Source organism: Heterodontus francisci, chromosome 7 (assembly GCF_036365525.1).
Source record: "Heterodontus francisci isolate sHetFra1 chromosome 7, sHetFra1.hap1, whole genome shotgun sequence".
In the NCBI taxonomy this organism is placed as follows: Eukaryota; Metazoa; Chordata; class Chondrichthyes; order Heterodontiformes; family Heterodontidae; genus Heterodontus; species Heterodontus francisci.
Window position 1 is genome coordinate 34734159 of NC_090377.1, and position 27950 is coordinate 34762108.

Here is a 27950-nt window from a genome sequence, read left to right on the forward strand (position 1 = left end):
TGACCCCTTTCCCATAGTTTGCAACTCATCCTGCAGCAGGACACATGAGTCACTGATGGCCTCCATGGAGATGGGTCATCTTTGCTGGCAATGCCACTCGGACATTGGGAGGTAGCAGATTCAAGTCCAGTACACTCTCTGGTATAGGCGGGCCCTTCTTGGCATGGCTGGATGTTGCTGCATTCATCAAGGAGCTTCATGGAGTGCGGCTTGGGCAAAGAGTATGAAGGTGGGAGTTCGGTGAGTGAGGGCGTTCGGTGAGGAGGGGAAGGGGGTACTCCTTCTACCTTTTTCAGCTTCCAGTAGTTGGTGAGTTTTTTCCCTTTGTCTCCAAGGTAGGAAGTGCAACTTAACTCATAAGCCGATAGGTCAGTGAGTGTCCACTGTAAGAGATTGTGTGTAAACAGCTGCATAATAGAAAAACATAAACGTTTTAAATAACCCTTAGCTATCTACAGGAGAACAGGAGAAGGAGCTGATTGGTGAGTGTGGGTCTGTAATTCTACATTCTACTAGTATCTAGTTCAAAAATAAGGTTAAGGTATGGCAGGGTAGCTCAGCCGAGTGGAATGTGCTCCTGTGGTATGTGGGAAGTTGTGGACGTTTCAAGTAACCTTCATGAACACGTCTGCAGGAAGCATCACCAGTTGCAGAAACTTGAGCTCTGGGTTTCAGAACTCGAGCAGTGTCTGGAGTCCATGTGAAGCGTCTGTGAGGCTGAGGACTACGTGGGTGGCACATTTAGGGAGATGATCACACCTCAGGTTAGGAGCGTGCAGGCAGAGAGGGAATAGGTGACCACCAGAAAGTCTAGGAGGACCAGGCAGGAAGTGCAGGAGTCCCATGAGTCTATCTCGCTCATGAACTGATTTTTCCTTTTGCACGGGCAGGCGCAGCTGCCCTCTGACTCTTCCTCCATCGGAGGTGTTGCATCATGCCACGAGGGTCCAAAAAAGACAGGGTGTATAAGACCCATGCCAGGTGACCAAGGGGCCTACAGAGCACTATCAATGCAGAGACAACCCTGCCTTGGCAACTGAGCTTTTGCTACTTCTCCCAGCAGAATCCCTGTTGGCCTTCAGTGCTCACCCTTGCTGATAGCCGACCCTCTCATCCAACAGTATGGGCAACCAAACTTCTCACCCAATAGTTTGGTCACCCAATACAGCCACCCAAACCCAAGCCTCTCCACCCCGTCCTCCCTGCCCCTCACCCCGCCCCACCCCCACCAACACACCATCCAAGACAGTGCTCAGCCGGCACTCCCACCCGAGAACCCAACCCCCCTGCAGAGCACCCTCAAACCCGATGCCCCCTTGCGGAGTGCACAGCATTGTAGGCTGACAATAGCCTCTGCACCCCACTTCTTTCCCTCCTGCTGCACTGGACATGGCTGCCTATCGGTCGCAGCACTGAGGCTGCGGAAATCTGAAGGCATGTGGGGCCCGCTTGCCATCCACTTAATCCTAAGCCCTCTGTTGAATCGCGATGAATTAGATGCAAATGTATTAAAAGTAAGTGCTCCACAATTTAAATTACTTTCCCGTTGCGTCGGGGTGGAGATGCTACTTGGTGTTTTCCCACCGTTGACTAAATCTAGAACCGACAGCATGACGCCAGATTTCCGGGCGAATGCTTCCGATGTGATTCTCCATTCCACTATGCCACTCTTCCCGCTCCAAATGACTGAACTAATTTCAGCCCTTACTGTGCACACATTTTACTATAATTTTGCATGTAACATAGCCAAGGATAATAAACAAGGATATGTTTTCTCTATAAATGGGTGTTCACATTTTAAAATATAGCTAATACTGGCTGCAAAAATGAACTGTCGTGTTATAGGAAAACAGATTATTACAGATGAACAGTGTGTAGATAATAACAAACTGCACTGGTATAGGACACCTGCCATTAGTTGAAGAACAGCTGTTTCCCAATTTAAGTGCCAGATTTCTATAAGTTATATCCCTATGGGAGCAATGAAGAGTTACTTTTTCAGCAAATAAAGTAAATATGAGGATACAGAATAAAAACACATTAACTACTTTGTCACTGGAAGTACGTCTATAACATCCTGGTATTGTACTTTTCCTATTTGAAAAAGTCCAGGACATTGTTTTTTACATTCAATTCTTGCGATGGTTATTTCTTTTTAAATTCCAGAAGATGTTATAATTTTGTAGAAGCAAAAATGGTCTGAATATATTTGTGAGAACTACTGTATTTTAGGAGATATTTGTCAAATTGTATAAAGAATCAGAAGCTGTGAGAAAACTCAGAAGTTTTTTGAGAATGTTTGTTGTGTACAGCTTCACTGCATTTTTTGATATTTCAGATTTATCTATCCATTCTCACGAAGACATTTGCATTACTGATCACTATAAATGGTAGGACTAATACATTGCAACAGTGTAAGAACTGAGGTACTATATTGGCAAAGTTCAACCCTGTGATGTGTAAACATATTCACCAGAAAATAATCTCAGTGATTTCTATCTCCCCTTGCCTTCTCTCCTCTCAATTCATTGCCCTCTGTTCTCCATAAACCTCTCTCTCCATCTAATCTCCCCAACCCATATACATAGCCAACCCCTCGATTGTACCATCTCCAATGGCCTTTCTTACTGCAAGAGTCTCAATCACTAACAAAGCAAACTCTGACCACTTCCTTATGTCCTTGATCTCCCATACTTCTCTACTCAACTTCCAACAGCACATTCTACGGCATCCGCCAATCACAACTGCATTTTCAGACTCCCAACGGCCGATCCTTTGGTCCTCTATCCATCATGATACATCCAAGTCTGGTGATTTTTTTTAACCACTCACTCACCTCCAACTTTGATGCCCAAGGCCTGAGGAAAACCTTCACTGTCTCGTACCCCTGCTATTTCCTTTGGCATATCCTCCATTTTAGATCTCTCAAGTCCAAGGGAGTGGAGAGGGTGCAGATTGAGTCTATATGGTGCACGTTTGGCATAGTAATTTCTTGTCAGATTAGGCCAGATAACATCTTGCCAGGTTTTACTCTTCTTTTCCAAAACAATCCACTATTCCCGGCTCACATTGGAAATAAAGATAACCACCGGTATCTTTTCTCTTCTACCAATAGCCTTTTTAAACCTTTCTCCTCTTGAATCTAATTCTAAGTCCGAGGATCTCATGGATTCCTTTGTCATCAAGATATAGATATTGTCCACCAACCCAAATTGTCCCCTTTCTGGGCACTCCTTCCCTTCCAGCTGAGACTTGAACCTCCCATTCCTTTCTAGTTTCTCTTCAATATCCCGCTTCAGCATATCTCATCCATGAGACTTACCTTCTATCTGTTTTACACCATTTTCATCCATCCATTGCCTCTGAGCTGTGTCTGACACCCAGGGCTGAATTTTTAGAGCCACTAGAAGTCTGAAATGGACTTATTTCTTATTAACAGCAGAAATAAATTCCATTGGCTTTGGACAGTTGATAAGATTGAGTATGCCTAAGAAAGCCATGATGATATGGTAAAGATTCAGCCAGACACTGAGTAGGGCCATAACAGCATATGATTTGATTTAATAAACATTTCAAAATGTTAAAACAATGTGGAACTGCAATACACAAATCTTTAATGTATGATTACATGGATAACTGCACTTTCTATCTTAGAAAACTGAACATAGACTGAAAAATTGAAAACTTATATTTCTTTTTCAATTGCCCAGCCAATCTTCAATTTTGCAAGGCAGTTCAAATATCCTTTCAGCATTGCTTTTGTATCTCATACTACACAGCTGAGGAGCAGAGAGCACAATTTAGCAAAGCACCAATTCCTCTTCTTTATTCAGAGGCAGTCAAACCTGTACTACTAGCAACAAGAAGCAATTGAACTGAATCAGAGTAATTAGCAAAATGTACTGGTCTTTTTCCATCAGTGTTTCTCCAAGAATATGTTATGCTATCCTTATGTGGTTTCACCAGGCAAGGGTTAATAAAAATAAAGCTCGTGTTCCATAAGATGTATTTCTAGGGTTGCAGGTCAGAATTCACATATTCTAATTTCTGAAAAACTGATTCATTGGTGAAAGCACTGCACTGTGATGTTTCCTTTATGGGTATATCTTTTAGCAATGCTCATAAAACCTCAATTCATCAACATGAATTGTTGACTTTATTGCATGATGTCATTAACAACGAGCTCACAATAGGGTGAATTTGTCACATAGGCAGGTGGTTTGAGATCTCTCAGTGATACCGAATGATATAAATTCTAGTTTTTTTGTAAATTTATGCCAAGTTCCAGGCAGTAAACACAGCTGCCTTGATTCTCTTCCAGAATAACAGCTTGGAAAGACATGGAGGAGTTCTCTAAATCCACCTGAGGACCCGGCCTATAAACAAAATAATGGCAGCTTGTTGACGGCTAGATAATTTGGTGGACTAAGACATTGGTCAAAGACCCAGTTCTTCACTTAGAAAAATCATGGTTTCAATCCAACAGTAGGATGAATGACAAAATGTTTTTTGCTGACAGTGATCAGCGACTGTAAATAAAATGAATTTTGGCAATCGAAATATAGTCTTTCAGAAATGGGAATCTTCAGCATAAAATTCTGCTGGTTTGGCAACACCAGATCAGAGATAAACATCTGGAGAGTGAAAAAAATTACTTGATGTGATGGGACATGCTCGACTTAATGTATGGCTTTCGAAATATTCCTGCCCTGAACAGTCCAGTGCTGCCATCAAAAAATGAACAGAACTAGTATTCAATAAATGTGTTGTCCCTCTACAATACAATGTGACAGTCCTAAACTGAGGGACTGAAGCTGTATAAATAAAATTTAAATTGATGAAATAATATTCTTTTTGGATCCTTCCTTGTTTGGAAGGGGAATGGCAAAGATTATAAAAGGAATCTGTAGGTTTAACCTTCCAAATGGTTCTAAATGTGGTTACTACTCTGTGTAAATAGTGTTTTATTGTTTTAAAGGTTCTACAATTACTGGCCATCAAGCTGGATGTTTGATTCTTTGGTTGAACATCCTGACATCATTGAGAAGAGTTCAACAGCATATATCCATGAGGTATATTCTATACTAGCTACTAGCTATGTATTATACCTGCAGCACAGAAACACTATGTAACAGAGGAGATTATTTAACTTTTACTGCACAGCAAATTATTATGTGCATGAAGAATATAGGAAATGATTAAAAATGCACAGTTAGCATTTGTTAAGCAACTGTATAAGGAAAACCAATTAAAATGTGGTATCCACAAACTGTGATGCATCCATAAACTGTGAATTCAAAAGGTAATTTTCACCTGGGTTGTAATACATCTACGTATTAAAGAATGCAAGACTATAACATATCTGCTTTAAGTTACTTACTTTAATTAGTCATCCTTTCCAAGAGTTTCTTTTAACTGAAGCCAGGGATATATTATGCAATAGTCATTTAACCCTTCAAAGCCTATTTTACTATATTACTCCAATGGGTTTAATTTTCTCTAGCACATTGCTTAACACGTTTGTGTAAAGCTCCTTTGTGCACCATTTTAATAGATTTACCAGCCTATTTATTTTAATTGGGCAATAACTGCATTAAAATAGCATACAGATGAATGTTATGCAACACAAGACAATCAAATATATTAAACAGTTACCAAAAAGAGAAATTAAACATTTAACTCTTCTCATTTTTGACAAAATTATACAAACTGATCACTGCGATCTACAGACTAAGTTGAGATGGAGAGGTTTCACTAAAACAGAATCAGTTTTCATTGCTGCTTTTCAGATTAAAATTTTAAAAAATCAGACCCACAGATACTATTTCAAACTTAGGGTTCTTCTGAGACACGAGCTTTTCCAGGCATTGCCACTGTCTTGAATCCTACTATGAAACAGTTGCTGAACTCCCACAAATTTGACCTAGAAAACCTTATGTAATGCAATCCTCATGAAATGGTTGACATTGATGAATAAGTTTCTGTCTAATGATCACACTCTTTCAGCACTGTTCCTAAAAGCTGAGATTTTCTCTTAAAGAGAAAGATAAATTATGTAAAGTCATTATTTGAACTAAAATGTTTTTCTTACATTTGCATTGATAATGGAGGACATCTAGTCTTATATTTCCACCTGTAATTGGTTGGTTCTAATTACAACGTTTTGTGACATGAATGACCCCAAGTCCAGTTCTTGAACACATTAAAAAAATTACAAGCTTGAGATTAGTTCTCAGACTAAAGTTTCCATGAATGTAAATTATTCTACAGTTTTGTTTGTTAAGAGATATTACATCATCTAAGTAAGCATTGCTATTTGCATTGTCTATCATATAACGATGCTTCTTCCATAGCATGAATTAAAACTGACAGAAAATTTGATAATCATCAGAGAGTAGAATGTAAAGCAAGCTCAATGGAAATCAAATTGAAGAAAAAATAGGGAAACATTTCTTCTGCTCATTATTAGTGTTGAAATGATAAATGTGTTTCTAATAAATGAATTTTCAATTTTAGTATATAAAATACACAGAGGAAACCTTCGCTATTGTTCATAAGATTCTCAAACAATAAAAGTATTTCTTCCCAAAACAGTGGACCAGTAAATTAAAAGGAAATAGCACTTATCCTCTGAATTGCAATCAGAATGATTCAAGCACCTGAGTTATTGTGGAAGGCTGATTACTCGCCATATTGCTGCAGAGTTGTGTATCGCTGAGTGAGAAACATTGGGCTGTATTTTAAGGGAATGATGTTCATGGGTATGGAGGTGTCGGGGACAAAAAACCAGGACAGGACACGTCAAACACGACGTTGCATTCTGATTTTGTCCATGGCGGCAAACAGCAAGGGTGGAGGTCCAACAATGATATGGCGGGCAAGTAATTAAGCTATTGGCCAATTGAAAGCGATTTTATGTGTCGGAGGCAATTTTATAAATGCCGCATGGGTCTCACAGGGCTTCAGAGTCTTGCCTCCTTCAAGGAGGTGACATTAAGATGGCAGATCATGCCCGCCTGGAAGGGAAAACTATTGGAAGGGCAAACATTGAGGGTCGAGAAGGGCCACGAAGGGAGGGCTGAGCTTCGTGTGTCAGGAGTGAGGGCAAGGTTTGCTGTATTGCAGGGGGGCTAATTCAAGAAGGCTATGGGCAAGTGATACCTGGGCAACGGTCACAAATGTGGGCATTAAGAGGGGGACACTGGCAGGGGAAGACTGCCATTAAGGGAGAGGCCACTTATAATGGTACTCATCCACCCAGGCTTCAGGGACCCTGTTGAAGATGACGTGCACCTGAGCAGGAGGGAAGACCAGGCACCTTCAGCAGCACTGCAACAAACTATGAGCCCACAGGAGGGACCTCAGCAGTGTCCAGATGTAGGAGAGAGAGAGACAGAGGTGGCCGGCGCAGAAGGAGATATGCTCCAGAAAGACTGTACAGTTCGAGGCTCAACTACCTGCAGAAGTCTGAGAGGCAGTACCAACGAAGACTACGGCTCTCCAGGGAGGCTGTCACAGACCTGTGTGCAATGATGCATAATGAGCTGTGCCCCAAGGGAATGGGTGGCAATCCAATGCCGGTAGCTCTGAAGGTCACCATGGCACTAAACCTCTGCACCACCACCACCAGGTCATTCCAGGGATTCACAGGGACATTTGTGGAATCTCGCATTCTGTGGCACATCGGTCCATCAAGGAGGTCACTGATGCTCTGTTCAGGAGGGCTGGAGAGTATATGCACTTGCGCACAGATCCCAAGGTTTCAGGGCCATTGCTGGATTCCCCCAAGTGCACGTGTGACCATCAAGCCTCTGGAACACCAGGCAGCAGCCTTCATGACCAGGAAGGGTTTCCATTCCCACTATTTACAACTGGTGTGTGAGCACCGTAAATGGATCCTGCAGGACTGTGCATGCTTCCTGGTAGTTTGCCATGATGTCTACATTTTGAGGCAGACCCAGGTACCAGAACATTTCTGCCCTCTCTCCAGCCTTCAGGGATGGATCCTTGAAGACAAGGGCTACCCACTGAGGACATGGCTGCTGATGCCTGAGAAGAATCCATGCATGGATGCTGAGGAAAGGTATATCGCCTGCCACGGGACAACATGAATTACCATTGAGCAGGTCATTGGTCTGCTGAAGATGAGATTCAGGTGTTTAGATCAGGCCGGGTAGCCCTTCAGTATGCCCTGGCGAGGGTCTCCTGTATCACGTTGCACAACCTTACCCTGCAGAGGGACGAGCCGATGGGCAACAAGGAAAGTGAGGGGCAGACAGCCTCCTTAGACAATGAGGATGTGGAGCTGGAAGATGGGCAAATTGGGCCAGATGAAGAACCCCAGGGGAAGGCTCACGATGCCCTTATACATTGGCATTTCATTTGATCCTTTACGGCCTTTATACCTTATCCAAAAAACATGTTCCTTTATGCAGTCATCTTTCACCATTCCTTCCTTAATGATGCATTGTCATATTGAGCATTCATGCACAACGGATCTGGTGAGGCTCCAGAGTTCAGCACGCGCTGCATCAGTGAGCACCTCCAGCTTCTTTCTAGAGGCTGAGATGCAGTGAATGATCAAGCTCTTTCTGGCCTTTCTGGCCTAGCAGTAAAGATTTATTCACAGTCATAATGGAGGCAGAGAGTGTAATGATAGACAAACATTCACCCGTGAATACCCAGTGATTCTAAGTGCACTTCTTAATTAGCTTGTGTGAACTCCTACATGGTACTGCCCTCGTGCTGTCAGCTGAGAAGGTTGACTGCTGACCTTGGTGCCCCTTTGCTATGGATGATCTTGGTGGCCATCCTTGCATGCCTTGGGCCTGGAGAGCCCCGGCATGCTATGGGCCTCATGCAAAGAAGCAGTACTGCCCTCTTTTGGCTGGGATGTTGGGTGAACTCATGACACTGGCAAAGGAATTGCTGCTCACATCAGGATCACCCTGAGAGGAATCCCTAGCTGTGGGAGGCAGACGCTGTTCCTCCCTATCAAGGCAGGCTTCTGCCTCCCTGCCAACCTGAGAGGACAGAGGACCTAGTGGTGACTAAAGGTCCTCTGTCCTCCTCTCGCCTTGCCACTGATGCCTTGCGCCCATGGTCAGGACGCGGGTATGGAGGTTTGCATGAAGATCCAGCAAACACTGAATGCTCTGCTGGATGTGGCTCTCCATCAGATCCGCCAACCTCTCATTGGAGGAGGCCACTCATGCACCAGTCAGAGACAATGTCGAAGTCAAGGCTTGGATGGACTGCTCTATCGACCGTTCTTGGGCACATACAGATCTCTGGCATCTCTGCCAGATTCCGTCGCACCTCTTGCTGCAGCTCCAGCATTTCCTTTGTTGCTGCCGAAACCAGAGGCACATCATGAGCCTGAGGCTTGTCATGGGTCTGGCCTCCCACAGTCCTCCAACTGTCAGAGGCAAGGGCTGTCACCACCTCCGCCACCAGATTCTGTGCCCATATCTAAACATGTGCGCAAACCCACCAAGGTGCATGTATCTGTGCTGGTGGAGGTTGGAGGAGTATGAGATGCCGATGGACCCTCTGAGGCTGATTCCGCACCCTCAGAGGTGGCAGGATCCACAGTATTTTCTACCGGTGTCCGATTTGGCACATTTAGACCTGCATGACGGATCAAATACATGTAAGGGTCAAGGGCCTGCCATCCCTCCATTGCAGACATCCTTACGCAGATCCCTGTGTGCACTGGATGTCTGATAAGCAGCATGGCTCCATCATTGCAGATACAGCGTTTTGCCCCATGTAGACCCTAACCTATCATCTTTGGAAGGGGCCCCTGTCTCTCCGTCCACAACACTCCTTCCATCCAGCAGTCCGGCAAGCTCCATGGTCTCCTCTTCTATCAGAGTAAGGATATGCAGCAATGGGAGCCCACCTGGTCTTTGCCCCCTCCCTACGTTATGTTCTATCTTCTCCTGCAGTCAGAGGGAAGGGAGATGTTGGACCTGTAGCATCATCAATCCCAATACATAGACTACTGGCAGTGCAGTTGCCACTGATGGGGGCATATAGACACCTCCTGCATGTGTTCCCCTCCCGGGATCTCGCGCGATTCAAATATGACATGTTGCAACCCCTGCCCCTTTGCTCACGTCTCGGGGTGAGGGTGGGTAGATCGCTCTCATCCCAATGCAGTGTCTTATTTCAACAAATGCAAGGCTCAAGAGGATGGAGGGATTAAATGATACTCACTTTCACAGCCCGAATGAGGTCTGCTTGCGACACTGTATTCACGTGCGCGCAGTTACACCTCAACTACTGACCTCCTCAGCAATCTGGAGCCAGGCCTGCTTGGTTTGGCTTGCCAGTCTCCTCCTCCCGTCCCTTGGGAACAAAATGTCCTTCCTCTCCCCGACAGCCTCGAGTAGCACCTAGAGGGAGGCATCAGGAAAGTGTGGGGTTGCACAGGGTCTCCTCTCAGCCATCTCTAATCATCCAATGTCACTTCCTCCTCTTCCAGGCCTTCCCAATGCAGAGCTCAATGCAGGGCTGACAGCCCTTTAAAAATTATGGCAGACCCTGCTGAGACGTCACCTGGCGCTGTGCTCCCTACCTCCGGGCCCAATTCCGACCACGCAATTGGTCGGAGTTCACGGCTCATTAGTCTTAACTGGCTGGCCACCACTGAAAAGCATGCAGCTGACTGCTCCATCCCTCAATGTGTCTTGCTCCCGACTCTGTACCCCATGGTGGGACCGGCGTTTAAAACAGAAAATTCAGCCCATTAATTGGACATACCAGGAGCTACAAGGACTGAAAGAAAGACACATAAATTAAGTGACCAATGGCCATTCTCTCCCTTTCAGAAGCAAGTATGGGAAAAGACAACTTAATGCAGGCAAAATTGGACAGCCACTGCAGTCCCGGATACAGCATATACCAAACTCTCAAAATTACAACCCGGGGAGGTTCAAAGCCACCAGGATCTTAACAAGCTCTCAGTGAAACCTTACACTCATTCAACAGATGCACTACTTGCACAAGGGAGTCCTTAAGTTGTGGTAAGTTAGATGTCATACATCTGAAATAAAGCAAAGGTACCAAGAAGGAATACAATGTCAACCCAAGCTACAAATAAATGAAATAAACACCTCACGCTTGACTTGAACTTTGTGTTGAGAATTTATTTGTTATTGGTTATCATACAGAAAGATTCCAGCATAAGATGCCAATAGATAAGAACTAAGTATGTAAGTGCAGGACAAGGTTAGTTTGGGCATGTTTACTTGGCAGTTTATGATTTCTCCTATAAGAAATGTTGTAGCTGCAGCAATCCTTGGAAGCCATTTGGAAACAGTGCCTGGCACACCAGTCTTCCTTCCTATACTGCTGGTACTTCTGCTAATTCATTATTGGCATTTTCTCCTTCTCACTTTGCCATGCCTTGGCTATCCCAGTCATTAAAAGCTGCATGCTGAGCCTCTTTGCAAGGTGAAGTTATGGAGCATACAGCAGATGACAATCTGAGCGATTTAAGTTATAAGGCTGTCTCTGATCAGTCCAGACATTGCTTCAAAACACCAATTGTATGGTTGATAATTCTGTAGCTTGAGCTTTGTCATACCAACACTTGACTTTTGGCTGTGGCTGGTGCATGGATCCTTCATTTCATGACTGCATTGAGTAGTCTCTGTCTCCCTGGTGCTATCTTAACTCTCTGCATTCCCCCTCAAATATGGGCACAAATGAGTATTTTACATAAAGGAATCACATAAGCCTCAATATCCTACATAATTCTATGTTGGTGGTTGTGTACCATCTCCATCCTGACATTTAAAACATTTCTTTTTGGGTCATAGAGGACCAAAATGACAACATGGATACCGGCAATGAGCCTCTCAAGTGCCACGGCTGCAAAGGACAGTGGCCAAATAGATTCAATTAAACATTTACGAAAGAGTAGGAATGCTCCTCCTGGTTCCATGTTAAAATTGCAGCCAGCTGCTGGACACCAGTTGCGTCCCCACCGATCGTTTCCTCCACCTGCTCTGCGACTAACAGAAAATACGGTGCCTTGGTTCCATCAGTCAATCTTTGTCTTTTCTATGAGCATTGCACTACCTCTTGGGGCATGCTTGATATCTCCAGCAAACCAGTTGTATTCTGATGACCAAGGGGACCAATTTTGTGTGGATGTCTTGCTCAGTAGTTTTGGTATGGTGTTTGTAGCCACTGTCAGGTTTGCTCTTAGATACAAGCCAATTTCTGGGCCAATGAGTCTAAAGGTGATAAAGGCATGGAGGAGGGTTTAAGTAACAGATAGGCCAAGATAGGCATCGAGGCAGGCAATGTTGTGAAGGCGGAAGTAAGTGTCCTTTATGATGCAAAGGATATAGTGTTGGAAATTCATCTCAGACTCAATCAGGACGTCAAGGTTGCAATTATTTTAGTTTCCCAATATTTAATGGGAAGAAATTATGGCTGATCCAAAACTGGACAAGCTGCCTGGTAGCACAGAAGTGCTCATAGAGTTGGTGGGGAGGTATCACAGCATGTGGTGAAGGATATTAACCATGGAAAGAGTGCAGGAGGGGAGAAGAAAGATTCCAAATCTTAGCATTATTACTTTGGAGAAGCATATTCTAGAAGGGAATACAAATGCTGGAGAGATTAGATACAATATGGTTAGATAATTTGTTTGAAATGTTAGCGATGGTAGGACTAGCGTTCATGCCTTTAAATTCCATAGGCAAAATTAGATTAGATGTCAAGAAGTATTTCTTTTCACAGAGAGCCACTGCCATCTGGAACAGATGGCTATGACATGTGGTGAGTACGGAGTCACTACAATTCTTAATAAGGGAGTATTGACAAGTTCTTGATAGAAGAGGGTATTTCCAGTTGTAGAGGATAAGCTGTTAGTTATTAGTGATTATGATGAGTCATGACCTATCACAGTTTTTTGGACCTTGCTAGATTACTTTAGGAAGCCAGTCAGCAGTTTCCTAGAGCTTTTTGCGAATTGACCACAATTTTTGTTTTTCATTCTATCCTCTCTTCCAGAGATAACATGGTTTGGGGATGGGTGAATTATGTAACAGGGTTGCAGCATCGACTCGTTCCGAGGTCTGGTTGGACCCGATGGTCTTTTCTCACTCTTATTTTCATGTTTGTATGTTTGTGTACCATTTTCAATTTAAAGTCATCATTTGGAAAGAGATTCTTAGCAACATGGAGACCAGCCATCAGTGGTGAATCTTCAACTGTAGTTTGGAAGTGGTCTAGTTGCATGCAGTATATTAGCAGATGGAAAAGAAATTAATTGAAAGGATTTAGTAGCCAAGTATATAAGTTAGTTCACTTTTCTTCATTTTTGTATTGCTTAATTCAATTGGATGTAGGACTGTGTTGTGCTCGAGAGAAGTAGTTGGTTGGTTACATTGGAGCAGTGCAATCAGCATGCAAATCTATCAATAATTTGGGTTCTATGTGTACCTCTTATTTCCATGATATAGTATTATTCAACTAATGTTATCATTACTTCGTGAAATAGAGGCATTGCATAATAATCTAAAATGTGTTGGGGTCTCTCTCTCTGTCTGATTTATTCTCACTCTCAAATGCATACTGCATTTGCTTTCCTTTTGGAAACATAGAGGGAGTGTGCTGCAGACTGGGAATACTGAGTGTAATACAGCATTAGGGAAATAGCAAATGTTGCAATTCTTGAAGAAAAAGGAACAGAAAAAAAACTTGGAGAAAAAAATCACCAAAGTATATCATTGCAATTCTCATTTTTGTTTTTAGCACATTGCATATTAGCATGGGTTTAATTGTTCATCTTAGTAATGTACTGGAGAGAAATGGAATCATGTGGTCATTTCCATATATATATATATAAAAATATATGTTATACTGCTTATATGAAAGTTGATGTGTCTTTTGATAAAACTTTTTGATTGATGTATTAATTCAGTTGAAAAGTGTGCTATGTGCACTGGGTCTGTTGACTAACTAGCAGTTTACCTACAGTAAATTAAGGTTCTGCCCTAATCCTTATAAAGGCAACATGTTAAAAACATCCAGGTATTTATTAGTAATGATTAAAATGTGAAAACTGATAGCAGTATGCATTTGAGAGTGAGAATAAATCAGACAGAGAGAGAGACCCCAACACATCTCTCCCTCCCAATTAGGTTACTAGAGAATGGCAGCATTTCCCTATCCCCCCATCAAAGACCCCAAACACATCACCTAATTGTTCCTGTCAGAAAACGAGGGAATTTGATTCAGCCACAATGAAACACTAGGGAAATAGCTGCAAACCCACCACAATAATGCCACTGAATTCTGCTTAATCTGGAACAACATGGAGTTCAGATAATTGCCCTGTTAGGTTCCTACACTGAGAATTTCCTTTGGCATTTTCTCAGTTGACTGCTGTAACTTCATGGAAGAGTGGTGGAAACCCCAGACAGAAGAACAAATGGGTTTTTTGCTGATCTTCCGCTGAAGTTATGGCAGTCAGTTGGGAGAACTGCTGAGTTAATTCCCAGTGCTAAGTTCTACAAGAACAAGTGCGCTTTGCCCACTGGATGACAAGGAAACTTTGACATACTCCTTTCATTCATTAGGGATAAGATTAAATCATCAGGGAATTTGATTAATATAGCCAAATTAAATCAAAAACCTTCAATTTTTCAAAATGAATCCGAACTGATTCACATTCAACTGAAATACTGAGCGGAATCTTCCTGACCCCGTGGTGGCAGCTTTGGAGTTGGGAGAGCATGGAAAATTGAACTGAGGCACGTCAGATTTGCTCCCTGACGTTTTTCTGCCTACAGAAGTTTTCCCTGGAGGCGGGCTCCCTGCGGCAGTGGCTGCCCATCTGTCCATGGTGGGTAGCCAATCAAGCTATTTAAACGCACAATTAATTGTGCAGAGCAATGCAATCTTGTGGAAATCGCGTGGGCCCCATGCGGTGTCAGGAGCTCAGCAGGTCGTCGGAGGCAGCTTCACGGCGGGAGGTCAAAAGGACATCGGAGGTTGCAGTCCATGGAGCTATCACGGAGCCGCAAGGCTGAAATGGGCAGTTCCCCCTCCATACTGATGGCCCTAACAACTCTGGCCTGAATTCTTATCAACCCTCCGAAGTCTTTTGTCAGTGTCTCCATTGTGCTTTCCATCTGCCTCAGCAGCAACTACCTCTTCCAATATTATGAGGGGGTTTAATAAAGAGAGAGAAACTGTTTGCACTGGCTGGTGGGTCAGTAACCGAAGGACACAGATTTAAGATAATTGACAAAAGAACCAGAGGTGAGATGAGGAGAATTTATTTTTTTTAACATAGTGAGTTATGATGATCTGGAATGCAGTGCCTTAAAGGGTGGTGGAAGCAGATTGAATAGTAACTTTCAAAAGGGAATTGGCTACATACTTGGTATACTTGGAAAGAAAACGTTTGCATGGTTATGGGGGAAAAAAACTGAGGAATAGGAATGAGGCCACCGGCCAGCCAGTCCTACAGAGCCTCCCCTTGAGGCTTCGGCATCCATGTCCTGCCTGTCATCCTTAATTGGACAGCAAATGCAGAGACATCCTGTTAATTGGTCACCTCCCATAAAATCGTGCTGCAGGGCACAATTCTGACACGTACAATTTGGCCAAAATAGGCATAACTGGCGCAAAATTCTTTTACAGTGGGGCAGATTCCACACACTGTGTTCAAACCACGTATTTATTTATTTTCTCATTTTACGTGCAGCAGTTTAAACTTGCCATTTAGAAAAAAAACCATTACTTGATCACCTGTTAACTTATGTAATTTACAGAATTAAAAAAAAATCTAAGTAATTAGGTGAAAATTTTGTAATGACCGGAAACCCCTGTTTTACTAGCTAGGCTTCAGCTACAGTATTGTGTCCAATCCTGGGCACATTTTATGAAGGATGTCAAGGGTGGCTTGGAGAGGGTGCAGGAGAAATTTGCCAGAGTAACACCAGGGATGAGGGACTTCAGTTACGTGGAGAGAGTAAAGAAGCTATAATGTTATTAGAGCACAGAAAGTTAAGGGGAGAATTAACAGAGGTATTCAAAATTATGAAATGAGAATAAATAAGGAGAAACTGTTTGCACTGGCTGGTGGGTTGGTCGCCAGAGAACACAGATTTAAGATATTGGCAAAAGAGCCAGAGGTGAGATGAGGAGAATTTTTATTTGCATTGTGAGTTATTATGATCTGGAATGCAGTGCCTTAAAGGGTGGTGGAAGCAGATTGAATAGTAACTTTCAAAAGGGAATTGGCTACATACTTGGTATACTTGGAAAGGAAACTTTTGCAGGGTTATGGGGAAAGAACAGGGAAATGGAACTATATGGATAGAATTTTAAAGAGTTGACACAGACTTTTTAAGATACAAATTGTAAGATTTGATGATTCTATGATTCGCTTGAGAGAAATTGGACAGATTTAAAAGTCGCACTATAATGAAAATTATCATAACATGGTAACATAGTGAGGAAACGCGGGCGGGGTGGGGGAGGGGAGTGGAGGGAGGTGGGGGTGCGGGAGGTGGTGGTGGTGGGGAGGTTTCATTCCTGTATTTTGTAGCACAACAAGTGTATGTTGTTAGAATATAAATTCAATAAATGATGAGTCCTAAAAATGGTCAATGCTGCCAAAGTACAAATAAATTAGAAAATACTCAATGCTGTGAGTAATGCCCTTGTATATAACAATGGTATGTAAGTTGAAACAGTAAAGGCTTTAATATTTGTTATTCCACCTGAGTGCTCAAGATTGCTTTCAGATGTTTGAAATCAATATCATGACTAGAGGATATAATAAGCCAGCTTTTATACCAAACAGTTGTGCTCTGCTAACCTGTTTATCAGCAGAATTTAAAGAAAAAAAGTATGAGCTAACTCAAAACTACACAGATTTCCTCGAATAGAAACTCGAGAAACAGCACTTTACAGTCTTCCAAACTCAACATGAGTTCAACAATTTCAGATCATATCTACTGCTCCCTTTTTTGGACAGCAGCTCTTGGTAATCATTCTGCTATTGTTGTTCCCACTTCCTCTAAATCCCTCTTTTGTTTCTTTTCTTGTCCCATTACCATCCCCTTTTGCCTTGGACCATCATCATTTCTGTAATTTAATCTCTCCTGCCTTCCACCATATCATAGATCTTTCCGTTTGTTCTTTCCTCCCCTCCCACCTTTCTCTGCCTCCATACTTGCTTAAAACCTGTTACATCTCTAACTTTTATCAGTTCTAATGAAAGGTCATCAACCTGAAATATTAACTTCGTTTCTCTTCTACAGATGCTGCTGAACCCGCTGAGAATTTCCAGCATCTTCTGCTTTTATTCCTCAAGCTATATCTTTGCACCATACTAATCATGTGCATTTTGGCATTCAGCCTCAATGGCTAAAAATGCAATTTGTTCCTGTATTACAAGTTACATTTTTCTCTGAATTCGAATGTGAAGAATAAATTGGATGATTTTATCCTGTTACTTAGGTTTAATTATAACTGGGAAGGCCTTTTCCCTCTCTCCCCATTATTCATTCAAAGTGTTTTCCTTCAAAGAATTGAAAGGAAAATGCTTCAACAACAAAACAAAAAAACTGTTAAAACCACTTCTGATCTGTGCCAGTGAGACCTTTTAAGTAATAAATTCCCATAATGCAACCGAAGAATGACGTTTAAGAATATATAGTAATTAAACCAATAGTTTGTAATTTCTCTAAACCTTCTGGTTCGAAATCTGCTTACAGACTTTGTGACAAACCATCAGGTTGAACTAAATATTGGTTGTAAATTTAAGTGGGAAAGCTTGTATTTTTCAGTGTTAGAACCTTGTATGAAGTAAGTGCAAAAGTGTACTATCAAAATAAATTGCTGTCATGAATATTAAGAAACTGGAACTGAATAATCACAACTACATTCAGGGCACTGATTTATGGATGTCGTTCAGCTAGCAAATTAAAAAAAATATTAACCTCATCCTGCTAAGTGATTGCGTGCAGAATAGCGAATTGCTCCTTTAGTGCTCTGAGGGTTAAAGTAACATTGTATTGTACTTACTTATGGCATCTACAAATTGATCAAAAAAACTGTATGGAAAAAGTGGCTCAGGCAGCTCTCTGAAAAACATCTTTAGTGCTCCGGTGACGACGTGGATGTCCTCCCACTGGCTGTCATCCAAATTCAGCTTCTCTTCTGGGAAAACATGAGGAGAAATGGAACAACTGGTTTTAATGAAACAATTACAAGACACTAATTATTATGTTAATGTTTGCCTACTATCATCAGCAACCGTTAACAGCCTCCTGCACCTAGAGGTTTAGAACTGTGCAATTTTCCACAGAAGGACATATTCAGTAGAATACCATCTGCAGGAATGTAGAACTCACGCGTGCACACACACGCAAGCAAAAAGACACAAAGACTCATGCTCATTGACTGGAGATGTCAGGTACACTTATACCCATAATGCTTTTGCTGGAAAATTAACATCACCATTGAACATGATTCAAAGCTATTAGCATTCAAGGCTAAGGGGGCTGTGCAGTGGCAGCAACTGCTGGTTGAGCTGAACTCATGGGACCGGCCTGCAGGCCTTGCAGAGCCAACATGAGACATATGCTAAACATGGCAATTGAAAATGAGCTATTACTTTACATGTGTCAACTCTGCCACGTACAAGGGAATTAAAGCTAACGCCCCTTTTTTGCTTGAAATTGGTGCCAGTTAGGAACGTATGGGAGGAAGAGGAGCTACATCATCACACTCGCCTTTCTAACAAAATCTTGTTTCTTTGTAATCATTCTTTCCTGACTTAAAAAAGAACAGGTAGGTAGTACTGTACTTGCACTCAAATAACAGGAACATCGTTATTAATGTAAAGATGGGTAAGTAAGTTACACCAAATCCCAGTTTGTTTCATGGCTTAATCTGAATGCATGTTACTATTTCTATTAAAAATAAATTTGGCTATGCACAGCAGTTTTAAAAGAAACTCTTGCTGACTTATTACTTACAATAGAATTCCACTACTGCAATTGGTGTAAAAGTGCATCAGATGATAGCTTATTGGCACAGATTATCATTATCTAGACTGACAACTGAACAAAATCATGAATGGGAAACCGTGCTGAAAATGGAAGATGGCTTTTGAACAGTAATTGATAGGTAAAGAGAATAACATATACATAAACATACAATCAAAACACAAAACATGTAAAGGGTTTTAGGATAGTGGTATAAAAATCATAAATTTACAAACATTCTGAATTGACACAGTGTTTTTCCAAATTTCAGATCAACAATACCCCTCTAGTTTAGAAGCAATCTGTCCATAGTTAAAAACCTGAATGAGACGTACAACTGCATAAAGTCCAGGGCAACAGAGCACTAATGCACTTCTTCATTATCAAGGCAGTATTATCAGATCTAGAAAATCATCACTACAAGCAGTTTTGAAGTAAGAAGGGTGGCTGTGTTACAATTCTAAATCGAGCGCATTCACCTCCTGTACTGAAATTATTAGAGTCTTACAATATTATACCTTCAACTGTTTCATAAAGAACCTTACCATGTCTCTCAAACATTCCAAAGTCCTTTACATACAATTAATTACCTTGAAGTGCAGTGACTGTTATTACATATTGAAACATGGCAGCTATTTTACACAATGAGGTTAATGACCAGTTAATCCTTTTTTTTCTGCTGTTGGTTGAGAGGAAAATTGTGCAATGATACTGGGAGAATTCCCTGCTCTGCTTTGAAGAGTACATGGGATCTTTAATGTCTCATTGGAAGAACTACATCTCCAACCATGGAGCACCCCATCAGTACTGCACCAAAATGTCAGCCCAGATTATGTGTGAAAACTGCAGCAAGTATCTTGAACCTTCTAACTCAGAAGTGTCAATACCACCAATATTGTACACTTAGCTGACAATTGAACAGAGACTGTTCTTGTTTCATTGGAATGCACAGTGGCAAAGAAAATCTCCAATATAGATTAGTATTCATGTCCTTCTTTGTGGAGGATGGGATAAGGGGAAATGGCCCAGGAAAGACTGTCGGGAGTTTTGGAGCTGGCATTTCATTTAGTCTTACGGTTTTGCATTAAAAAGTATTTCTTTGTTTTTTTCTATGTGATTTAAACTATTCAATCTGATCATTAGATCTTCACGCTTTATCGGGTTAGAAACTTTAGGGTAAAATATTATAACATTGTATCAAATTATTCCCCAAGGGTTTCTTGACTTGAATTTTTTATCCAGAAGGGTTCAAAGACATGAGGTACAAGGTCTGGAGTTTCCGCTCAATTACACTCATCTTTATGGCATAATTTGGCCAAAACAGGCATAACCGGTGCAAAAGATTTGTGTTTGGTGCAGCTTGAGTTTCAGCCACAACAGCACTCATCCTGTTCACTTGTCTCCATCAGTAGTAATCCTCTCTTTACAGCTACATTTTGAAGGACACAGAAAGCAACAATTTGCAGGAGACGTCCTCCAGAGCACTCAGATTTATCACGGCACCTAAATCTTTGTTGTAGGAGTGCGATGATCCTCCTTATGGTGGCATGGCTATAGTTACATCTGAGCTACCCAGGCAATGCGGAAATATCAAGGGTTGTGATGAGCCAAGTTAGGGGTTGGGTGGGGGAGATGGGGGGTAGCCTTTGTCCCTAAACAGCCATCGCCGTAACTCTTAGCAAAGATATGTTCCTTTGAGAAAGAAAGACTCTATGAGAAGGATATAGCATCCATGGCTAAGTAAGGAAGTTAAGGATAGTATCAAATTGAAAGAAAAAGTGTACGATATTGCGAAGATTAGTGTTAGATCAGAAGATTGGACAGATTTTAGAAACCAGCAAATAATGACTTAAAAATAGAGGGAATAATTAGAGTATGAGAGAAAGCTAGCTAGAAATATAAAAACAGATAGTAAGAGTTGCTGAAAGTATTTAAAAAGGAAAAGAGTAACTAAAGTGAGCATTGGTCCCTTAGAGGGTGAGACTGGGGAATTAATAATGGGAAACAAGGAAATGACAGAAGCTTTGAACAGGTATTTTGTGTCTAATTCCACTGTAGAAGACACAAACAAACCCGAGAATACTTGAAAATTAAAAGGTTAAAGGGAGGGAGGAACTTAAAACAATCACGATCACTAGAAAAAAGGTACTGGAAAAGCTATTAGAATGAAAGGCTGACAAGTCCCCTGGAACTGATGGCTTGCATCCTAGGGTCTTAAAAGAATTGGCTGCAGAGATAGAAGATGCATTGGTTGTGATCTTCCAAAATTCCCTAGATTCTGTATAGGTCCCAGCGGATTGGAAAATCACAAATGTAACATCTCTATTCAAGAAAGGAGGGAGAAAGACAGCAGGAAACTATAGGCCAGTTAACCTAACATCTGTCATAGGGAAAATGCTAGAATCCATTATTAAAGAGGTAATAACAAGACATTTAGGAAATCACATTACAATCAGGCAAGCCAACATGGTTTTGTGAAAGGGAAATTGTGTTTGACTAATTTATTAGATTTCTTTGAGGAAGTAACAAGCAAGGTGGATAAATGGGAACCTGTTTCCAAAAGGCATTTGATAAAGTACCACATCAAAGGTTACGACACAAAATAAGAGCTCATGGTGTAGGGAATAAGATATTAGCATGTTTAGAGGATTGGTTAGCTAACAGGAAGCAGATAGAGATAAATGGGTCATTTTCAGGTTCGCAAGCTGTTAATAGAGGAGTGCCACAGGGATCAGTGCTGGGGCCTTAACTATTTACAATCTATATCAATGATTTGGATGAAGGGACTGAATGTATGGTAGCTAAATTTGCTGATGACACAAAGATAGGTAGGAAAGTAAGCTGTCAAGAGGACATAAAGGGCTGGATTTTAAGGAGCCTTTGATGTCAGAATCTGTGGTGGGGGGTGGGGGGGGGGGGGGGGGGTGGCCTGAAGATGGCCCCAGATGAGGCCAGCCACGGACCTCGACGCCGGCAGGGCCTGGTTTGATCCTCCCGGTGGCAGCGGGGCACCGTGGTGACCTCCCTATGGCTGGGCAATGGGACCAAAATTTGAATAGTCAAATCAATTAAAATAATTAATTTAAATAGACTCACTCTTGATGGCCTGCCGCAATCTTCAGCCCAGCAGCCAGCATTCTTGCGCCTTCAGATCCCCATCTGGGGAAACGAGGCGCAACACTGGTGGGGAGGGGGGAGGAGGTAAGTTATCAGTGTGGGGGGGGGACAGTGGGATCAAATACACGTCATGGGTGTAGGGGATGGTGGGAAGGGTTGCACTTTAAAGTTTGTGCAGTTTGCAGGGGGAAGGTCACATGGCAAAGCTAAGTGTTTTGGCAGGTGGAAGGGCAAATAATTAATTTAATTGTTATTGGGGTGTGGGAGAGGGGAAAAATAAATGTATTCATTTCATTTTATGCCATGTATCTTTAAATATTTAAAAAAAAGTCGGTAGGGCTGACAGCCCTTTAAAAATGGCTTTATCACCTGTGCACAGGCAGCTGACACCATTGCCAGGCCAGACAGCCCGCCCAATCCATGCTTGAGATCGCAGTGGCTCTTTGGTGCAGGCGGTCTGCCATTTTTGAAGCTTGCCACTGATTTTGGCGGCGAGCTTATAAAATCCAGCTCAAACAGTCTACAAAGGGATTTAGATAAGTTAAGTGAGTGGGCATAAATTTGGTAGATGGAGAACAAGGTGGGAAAATGCAAACTTGGCCACTGTGGCAGGAAGAATAGAAAATCAGTATATTATTTGAATGGAGAGAGACTGCAGAACAGGGCGGCACAGTGGCGCAGTGGTTATCACCGCAGCCTCACAGCTCCAGGGACCCGGGTTCGATTCCGGGTACTGCCTGTGTGGAGTTTGCAAGTTCGCCCTGTGTCTGCGTGGGTTTTCTCCGGGTGCTCCGGTTTCCTCCCACAAGCCAAAAGACTTGCAGGTTGATAGGTAAATTGGCCATTATAAATTGTCACTAGTATAGGTAGGTGGTAGGGAAATATAGGGACAGGTGGGGATGTTTGGTAGGAATATGGGATTAGTGTAGGATTAGTATAAATGGGTGGTTGATGTTCGGCACAGACTCGGTGGGCCGAAGGGCCTGTTTCAGTGCTGTATCTCTAATCTAATCTAATCTAATCAAAAAACTCTACAGTACAGAGAAATCTGGGTGTCCTGATACATGAATCACAAAAGGCTGGCATACAGGTGATTAGGAATGCAAATGGAATGTTGGCATTTATTGCAAGGGGAATTGAGTATAAAAGTAGGGAAGTATTGCTGCAGCTGTACAGTGCCTTAGTTAGACCGCATCTGGAGTACTGTGTACAGTTTCGGTCTCCTTATTTAAGAAAGGATATAATTGCATTAGAAACAGTTCAGAGAAGGTTCACGCAACTGATTCCTGGGATGAAGCAATTATCTTACGAGGAAAGGTTGGGCCTGTATCCATTGGAGTTTAGAAGAATGACAGGTGATCTTATTGAAACATATTGGCTGGAATTTTACGCCACCCCAGTGAGCCAGATGGTGGCTTGGGGGTTGCGGAAAATTGAGTGGGAGGCTTAGGGAGACCTTCCCAACCCACTCCCGTCTCCGGCCGACTTTATGGAGGTCGAGGCGGGGGGTGCGAGAAACGGTCCGCCCACCCCAGGCCAATCAACGCCCTTAAATGGCCACTTAACGGCTTTTGCCCGCCTCCATGGGTATTTTACCCGTGGCAAGTGGGTGTGCTGGGGACATGAAAGGCCACCCAGTGAGAGCTGCTGGCCTTTCCGTGCCGCGGTGGGGGGTGTGGGGGTGCGGTGGTGCCCGATTGAGGGTCGGTCCCACCTCCCTACCCACCCCCCCCCCCCCCCCCACCCCCAAACAAACACCCTTGCCTCACTGGGGCACGACCGATCACTCTGGTTAGGCATCCAAAGCCTATCTTGGATTCCAGCTCCACGGCATCCTCCTTGGTCGGCTGGGCTGCAGTCCCAGCAGTGGCCACCGCTTCCGGTGACACTGCTGGGACGAAGCGCTGCCGGCGCGATGATTGGCCGGCAGCTCAATGAGATGGGACTTCCTCCTTCAAGCAGGTAGAAGTCCTGCCTCAGGACAATTAAAGCCTGTGGACCCGTAAAATGCGGGATGGATCCCCGGGCTAGGCAGAAGCGGGTTCACCACCAACTTTTACGTCAGTGGCCAGGTCCCATCTGCCTAAGGTAAAATTGTAGCCATAAGATTCTGAGGGGATTTGACAGGGTGGATGCTGAGAGGATGTTTCCCCTTGTGGGGGAGTCTAGAACTAGGAGACACAGTTTAAAAATTAAGGGTCTTCCATTTAAGACTGAGATGAGGAGAATTTTTTTTCTCTCAGAGGGTCGTTAGTCTGTGGAATTCTCTTCTCAAGAGAGCAGAGGAGGCTGGGTCATTGAATATATTCAAGGCTAAGTTAGATAGATTTTTGATTGACAAGGGAGTCAAGGGTTATGGGGGGCAGAGAGGAAAGTGGAGTTGAGGCCACAATCAGATCAGCCATGATCTTATCGAATGGCAGAGCAGGCTCGAGGGGCCAAATGGCCTAATCCTGCGCCTAATTCTTGTGTTCTTGTGTGTTGTCTGAGATTTCTGTGCTGGGGGGACGTTTGATGAATGAATCATGGCAGCATGTCTGTGTACCTGGCATAAACCTGCATGATTTTCGTGGTGCTATCAGATACTCACTGGACATTGATAAAGTGGATCGCTTGCATTTAACAAAAGCTCCTGACTGGTCCTGCTGTGCCATAATGACAACATGCCAGCAGTCATTTGTGCCCTGTACTCTTGGAAGGCTCGCCATAGCTTCAAAACCCAAATGTCGCTCATAGCAGCCTGGAAGAACTCTGAAAAACATTTAGGGCAATGGCCACCTTCACAGCCACTGGCGTGGCCCCCTGATATGGCATGCTGCAGGCCCTGTTGCTTGAGGCTGCAGAGGTCAGTAACTACCTGTCTCAATAAGCGTCGACTTTTTCTCACAGATATTGAGAAAGGTGACCCTTGGCCTACATAATTTGTTGGAAGAGTAAAGCCTTCCATGAGCAGGCTTTCCTCAGCTGTTGTAGTATCAGTGGCTGCCCTCCTGCTCCGGGTGGATGCTGAGGCCTCTGCTGCAGCTGTTCCTGCATCCATTGCAACATAGCCAGCAGCACCCTCTTTTACACCCTCTTCAGGGCCAATAAACCAAAAAAACTATTTAAATAAGCAATATCACAACTCTGAATTCACTCCTTCACCTAAAATCTCCCGAGCACATAGATGCCAATGAGCTAACATCCTAATTGTTTTTATTTGTGTAAATCCTGCAGCCTGATGAACCTGCCACCAATCCTGCTCGGGTTTTAGTTAGAGGGCTGACTGATGGACGAGACTTCTACATTTTAGTAGAAAAATGGGATCCAGGTCCTAACTGCATCATAGGACCCTGAATTGCATCAAATTTCTGAGTCTCCTGCCTGCCTGTACCTGGGGCCTTGACCGACAGCTAAATGCAGCCCCCCAAAAAATGGCAGCGTGTGCGAAGAAAGTGGCAACAGGACAGTAAGTCTGCGTTAGCGGTTTTAACTGCTCCCACATCTTGGGCCAGATCTTAATCTGGTGATGGGGGTCCCGGTGGTGGGTTGGAAGGCAGGGGGAGGCACCGTCTTGGCCCTCTGTCAGACCCCCAGTGCTATTTAATGGTAGGCAAGCAATTAACTGCCCGCTGTCGGGGAAGCTATACCTTTAAGGGGCGAGCACGCGCCTCCAGAGCTACCGGCCAATCAGAAGGCTGGCAGCTCTGCAGTACCGGCAATGCGAGCATGAAGCCCTGCAGAGAAGAGTGAAGATCATCCCGGGACAAGTGAGTGGGGTCAGGATTGCCAGGGCCTGCCTGAATGGGGTTGGTGGGGGTAGATGGGGGTTGTCAGTGAGGATGGGGCGGGAGATCTTCCTGAGGGGTGGCCATCACCGCCGGGGTGGGGGGCCTAGGTTGCTCGAAAAGGAGGAAACCACCCACCACCCCCCCAACCCCATTAGGAGGCCATCAGGTTTTACCTGGCAGTATCTCCATGTGATGGTGGGTCCTTGCACTTTTCATTAAATTGAGGTGGAGCAGGAAGAGCTGGGCTGTCCTCAGCCTTTACCTGCTTGGACTAAATTGGAAGGCTTCGGGAAGGCGACAGGCACTATGTCCCCCACCTTCCCACGCATTTTTATGGCCCCCCCCACTCCTTTCCCACCCCTAGGGGGCCCGTAAAATTCAGCTCCTTGTTCCCAAATAGTGGGGAGGAGAGGAGATGAGGTGTGGTCTTATATATGTCTTTTATTTTTTATTTTATTTAGAGATACAGCACTGAAACAGGCCCTTCGGCCCACCGAGTCTGTGCCGACCAACAAGCACCCATTTATACTCACCCTGCAGTAATCCCATAATCCCTACCACCTACCTACACTAGGGGAAATTTACAATGGCCAATTTACCTAGCAACCTGCAAGTATTTGGCTGTGGGAGGAAACCGGAGCACCCGGCGAAAACCCACGCGGTCACAGGGAGAACTTGCAAACTCCGCACAGGCAGTACCCAGAATCGAACCCGGGTCCCTGGAGCTGTGAGGCTGCGGTGCTAACCACTGCGCCACTGTGCCGCCCATAATTTCTCTTATTATATCTCCTTTCATGTCTCTTGCAAATATCATTTCTGCCCTTCAACCACTTCCTGATGCAAGTCATTTTATGCCCTTTCCTGCATGTGGATGTGTGGTCTTTTTGTCTGTGGATGTGCTTTTTTCCTCCATTCTGTTTTCTCTTGCTCTTTGCTTTCTTAAATGCTATTTATCTGTAATATTTTTTGCTCTGAGGAAAGGTTTTATACCTGAAAGATTGTCTCATGTCTGCCTGTCCCATTGAATATCTCTAGCATTTTCTGTATTTGCTTCCCATTTGAATAATTTCTGTTTGTAGTTCTATTGCTTGGGTACAATGATCAAGAAAGCCAAGAATGGAGATGGAATTTTGGCCTGAAGTCAATCAGATGAAGACAAATTCGAGATCTAGTCAGATCTCTTTGGATTTGGATGACACATGTGGCCAGTTGATGTAAGTACAGCTTCAGATTTTTTGAACAGAGTTGTAGCAGATACAAAGGGCTAAAAATTGATTAGGTCCCTTTGTGGATGCGGGGATCATGATGCACAATTATCCTGTGCCTGGTCAGGGTGATGCAGGCAGCATACACACTTCATGCTGCCTGCTCATTTAAATGATTGTGGCATGCAGCAGCATGAAATGTGCTGCTGACTGCTGGCAAGCTCAGCAGGGACCCCAGGTGCATACAGGGCTAGAACAACTTACAGCTAGCCTGCACATCTTCAAGGTAGCTTGCCTTTCTTAAAGGGGAGGCGCATTCAGGCTGCAGCAGTTGGTAGAACGGTTCTAAAAGACTTTGAGGGAAGTCAGAAGACTGCCAACAGAGCAATCGGACAGAGAGAGGGTTCCCAGGTTCCCGGATGTGGCACTGGAGGCCTTAATCCAGGAGGCAGAGAGGAAGATGGAGGTGATGTTTCCACAGGGCCCTCAGGCATACCCTGTGAAGGGAATGGAAGCAGGTGGCCAGGGAGGTGAACTCCAGGAATCTGGCCCCAAGGACCTGGCTGTAGTATTGCAAAAAGTTCAATGATCCCCTACAAATGGTCAAGATCAGTGAATGGTTCTTCCAATGTTATCTCCTACTCATCGCACGACCAACCTGTCATGCTGTTCAATGCACCACTTCCTGTAACTCACTCAGCAATCAAAATTCAAGTTTAACATTCAGATGCTGCACCTCATCCTCATACACTTATCAACGCTGCCAGCCTCACACCCACATCTTGCAGCTTCCATATACTTCCAGCTATTCAGCTATGCCAAGCACA

At 43.5% G+C, this 27950-nt stretch overlaps 1 protein-coding gene across 4 annotated transcripts in view; it reads right to left on the bottom strand.

Annotated features, from left to right (window-relative positions):
* arhgap15 (Rho GTPase activating protein 15) overlaps window positions 1–27950 on the bottom strand; it is an 806049-nt gene that overhangs the window by 102995 nt on the left and 675104 nt on the right. For all 4 annotated transcript variants that reach the window (XM_068034997.1, XM_068035000.1, XM_068034998.1 and 1 more), the window contains one exon: window positions 18067–18201. In XM_068034997.1, the coding sequence (XP_067891098.1) occupies window positions 18067–18201 (135 nt within the window). The remainder of the gene's footprint in view (window positions 1–18066; window positions 18202–27950) is intronic.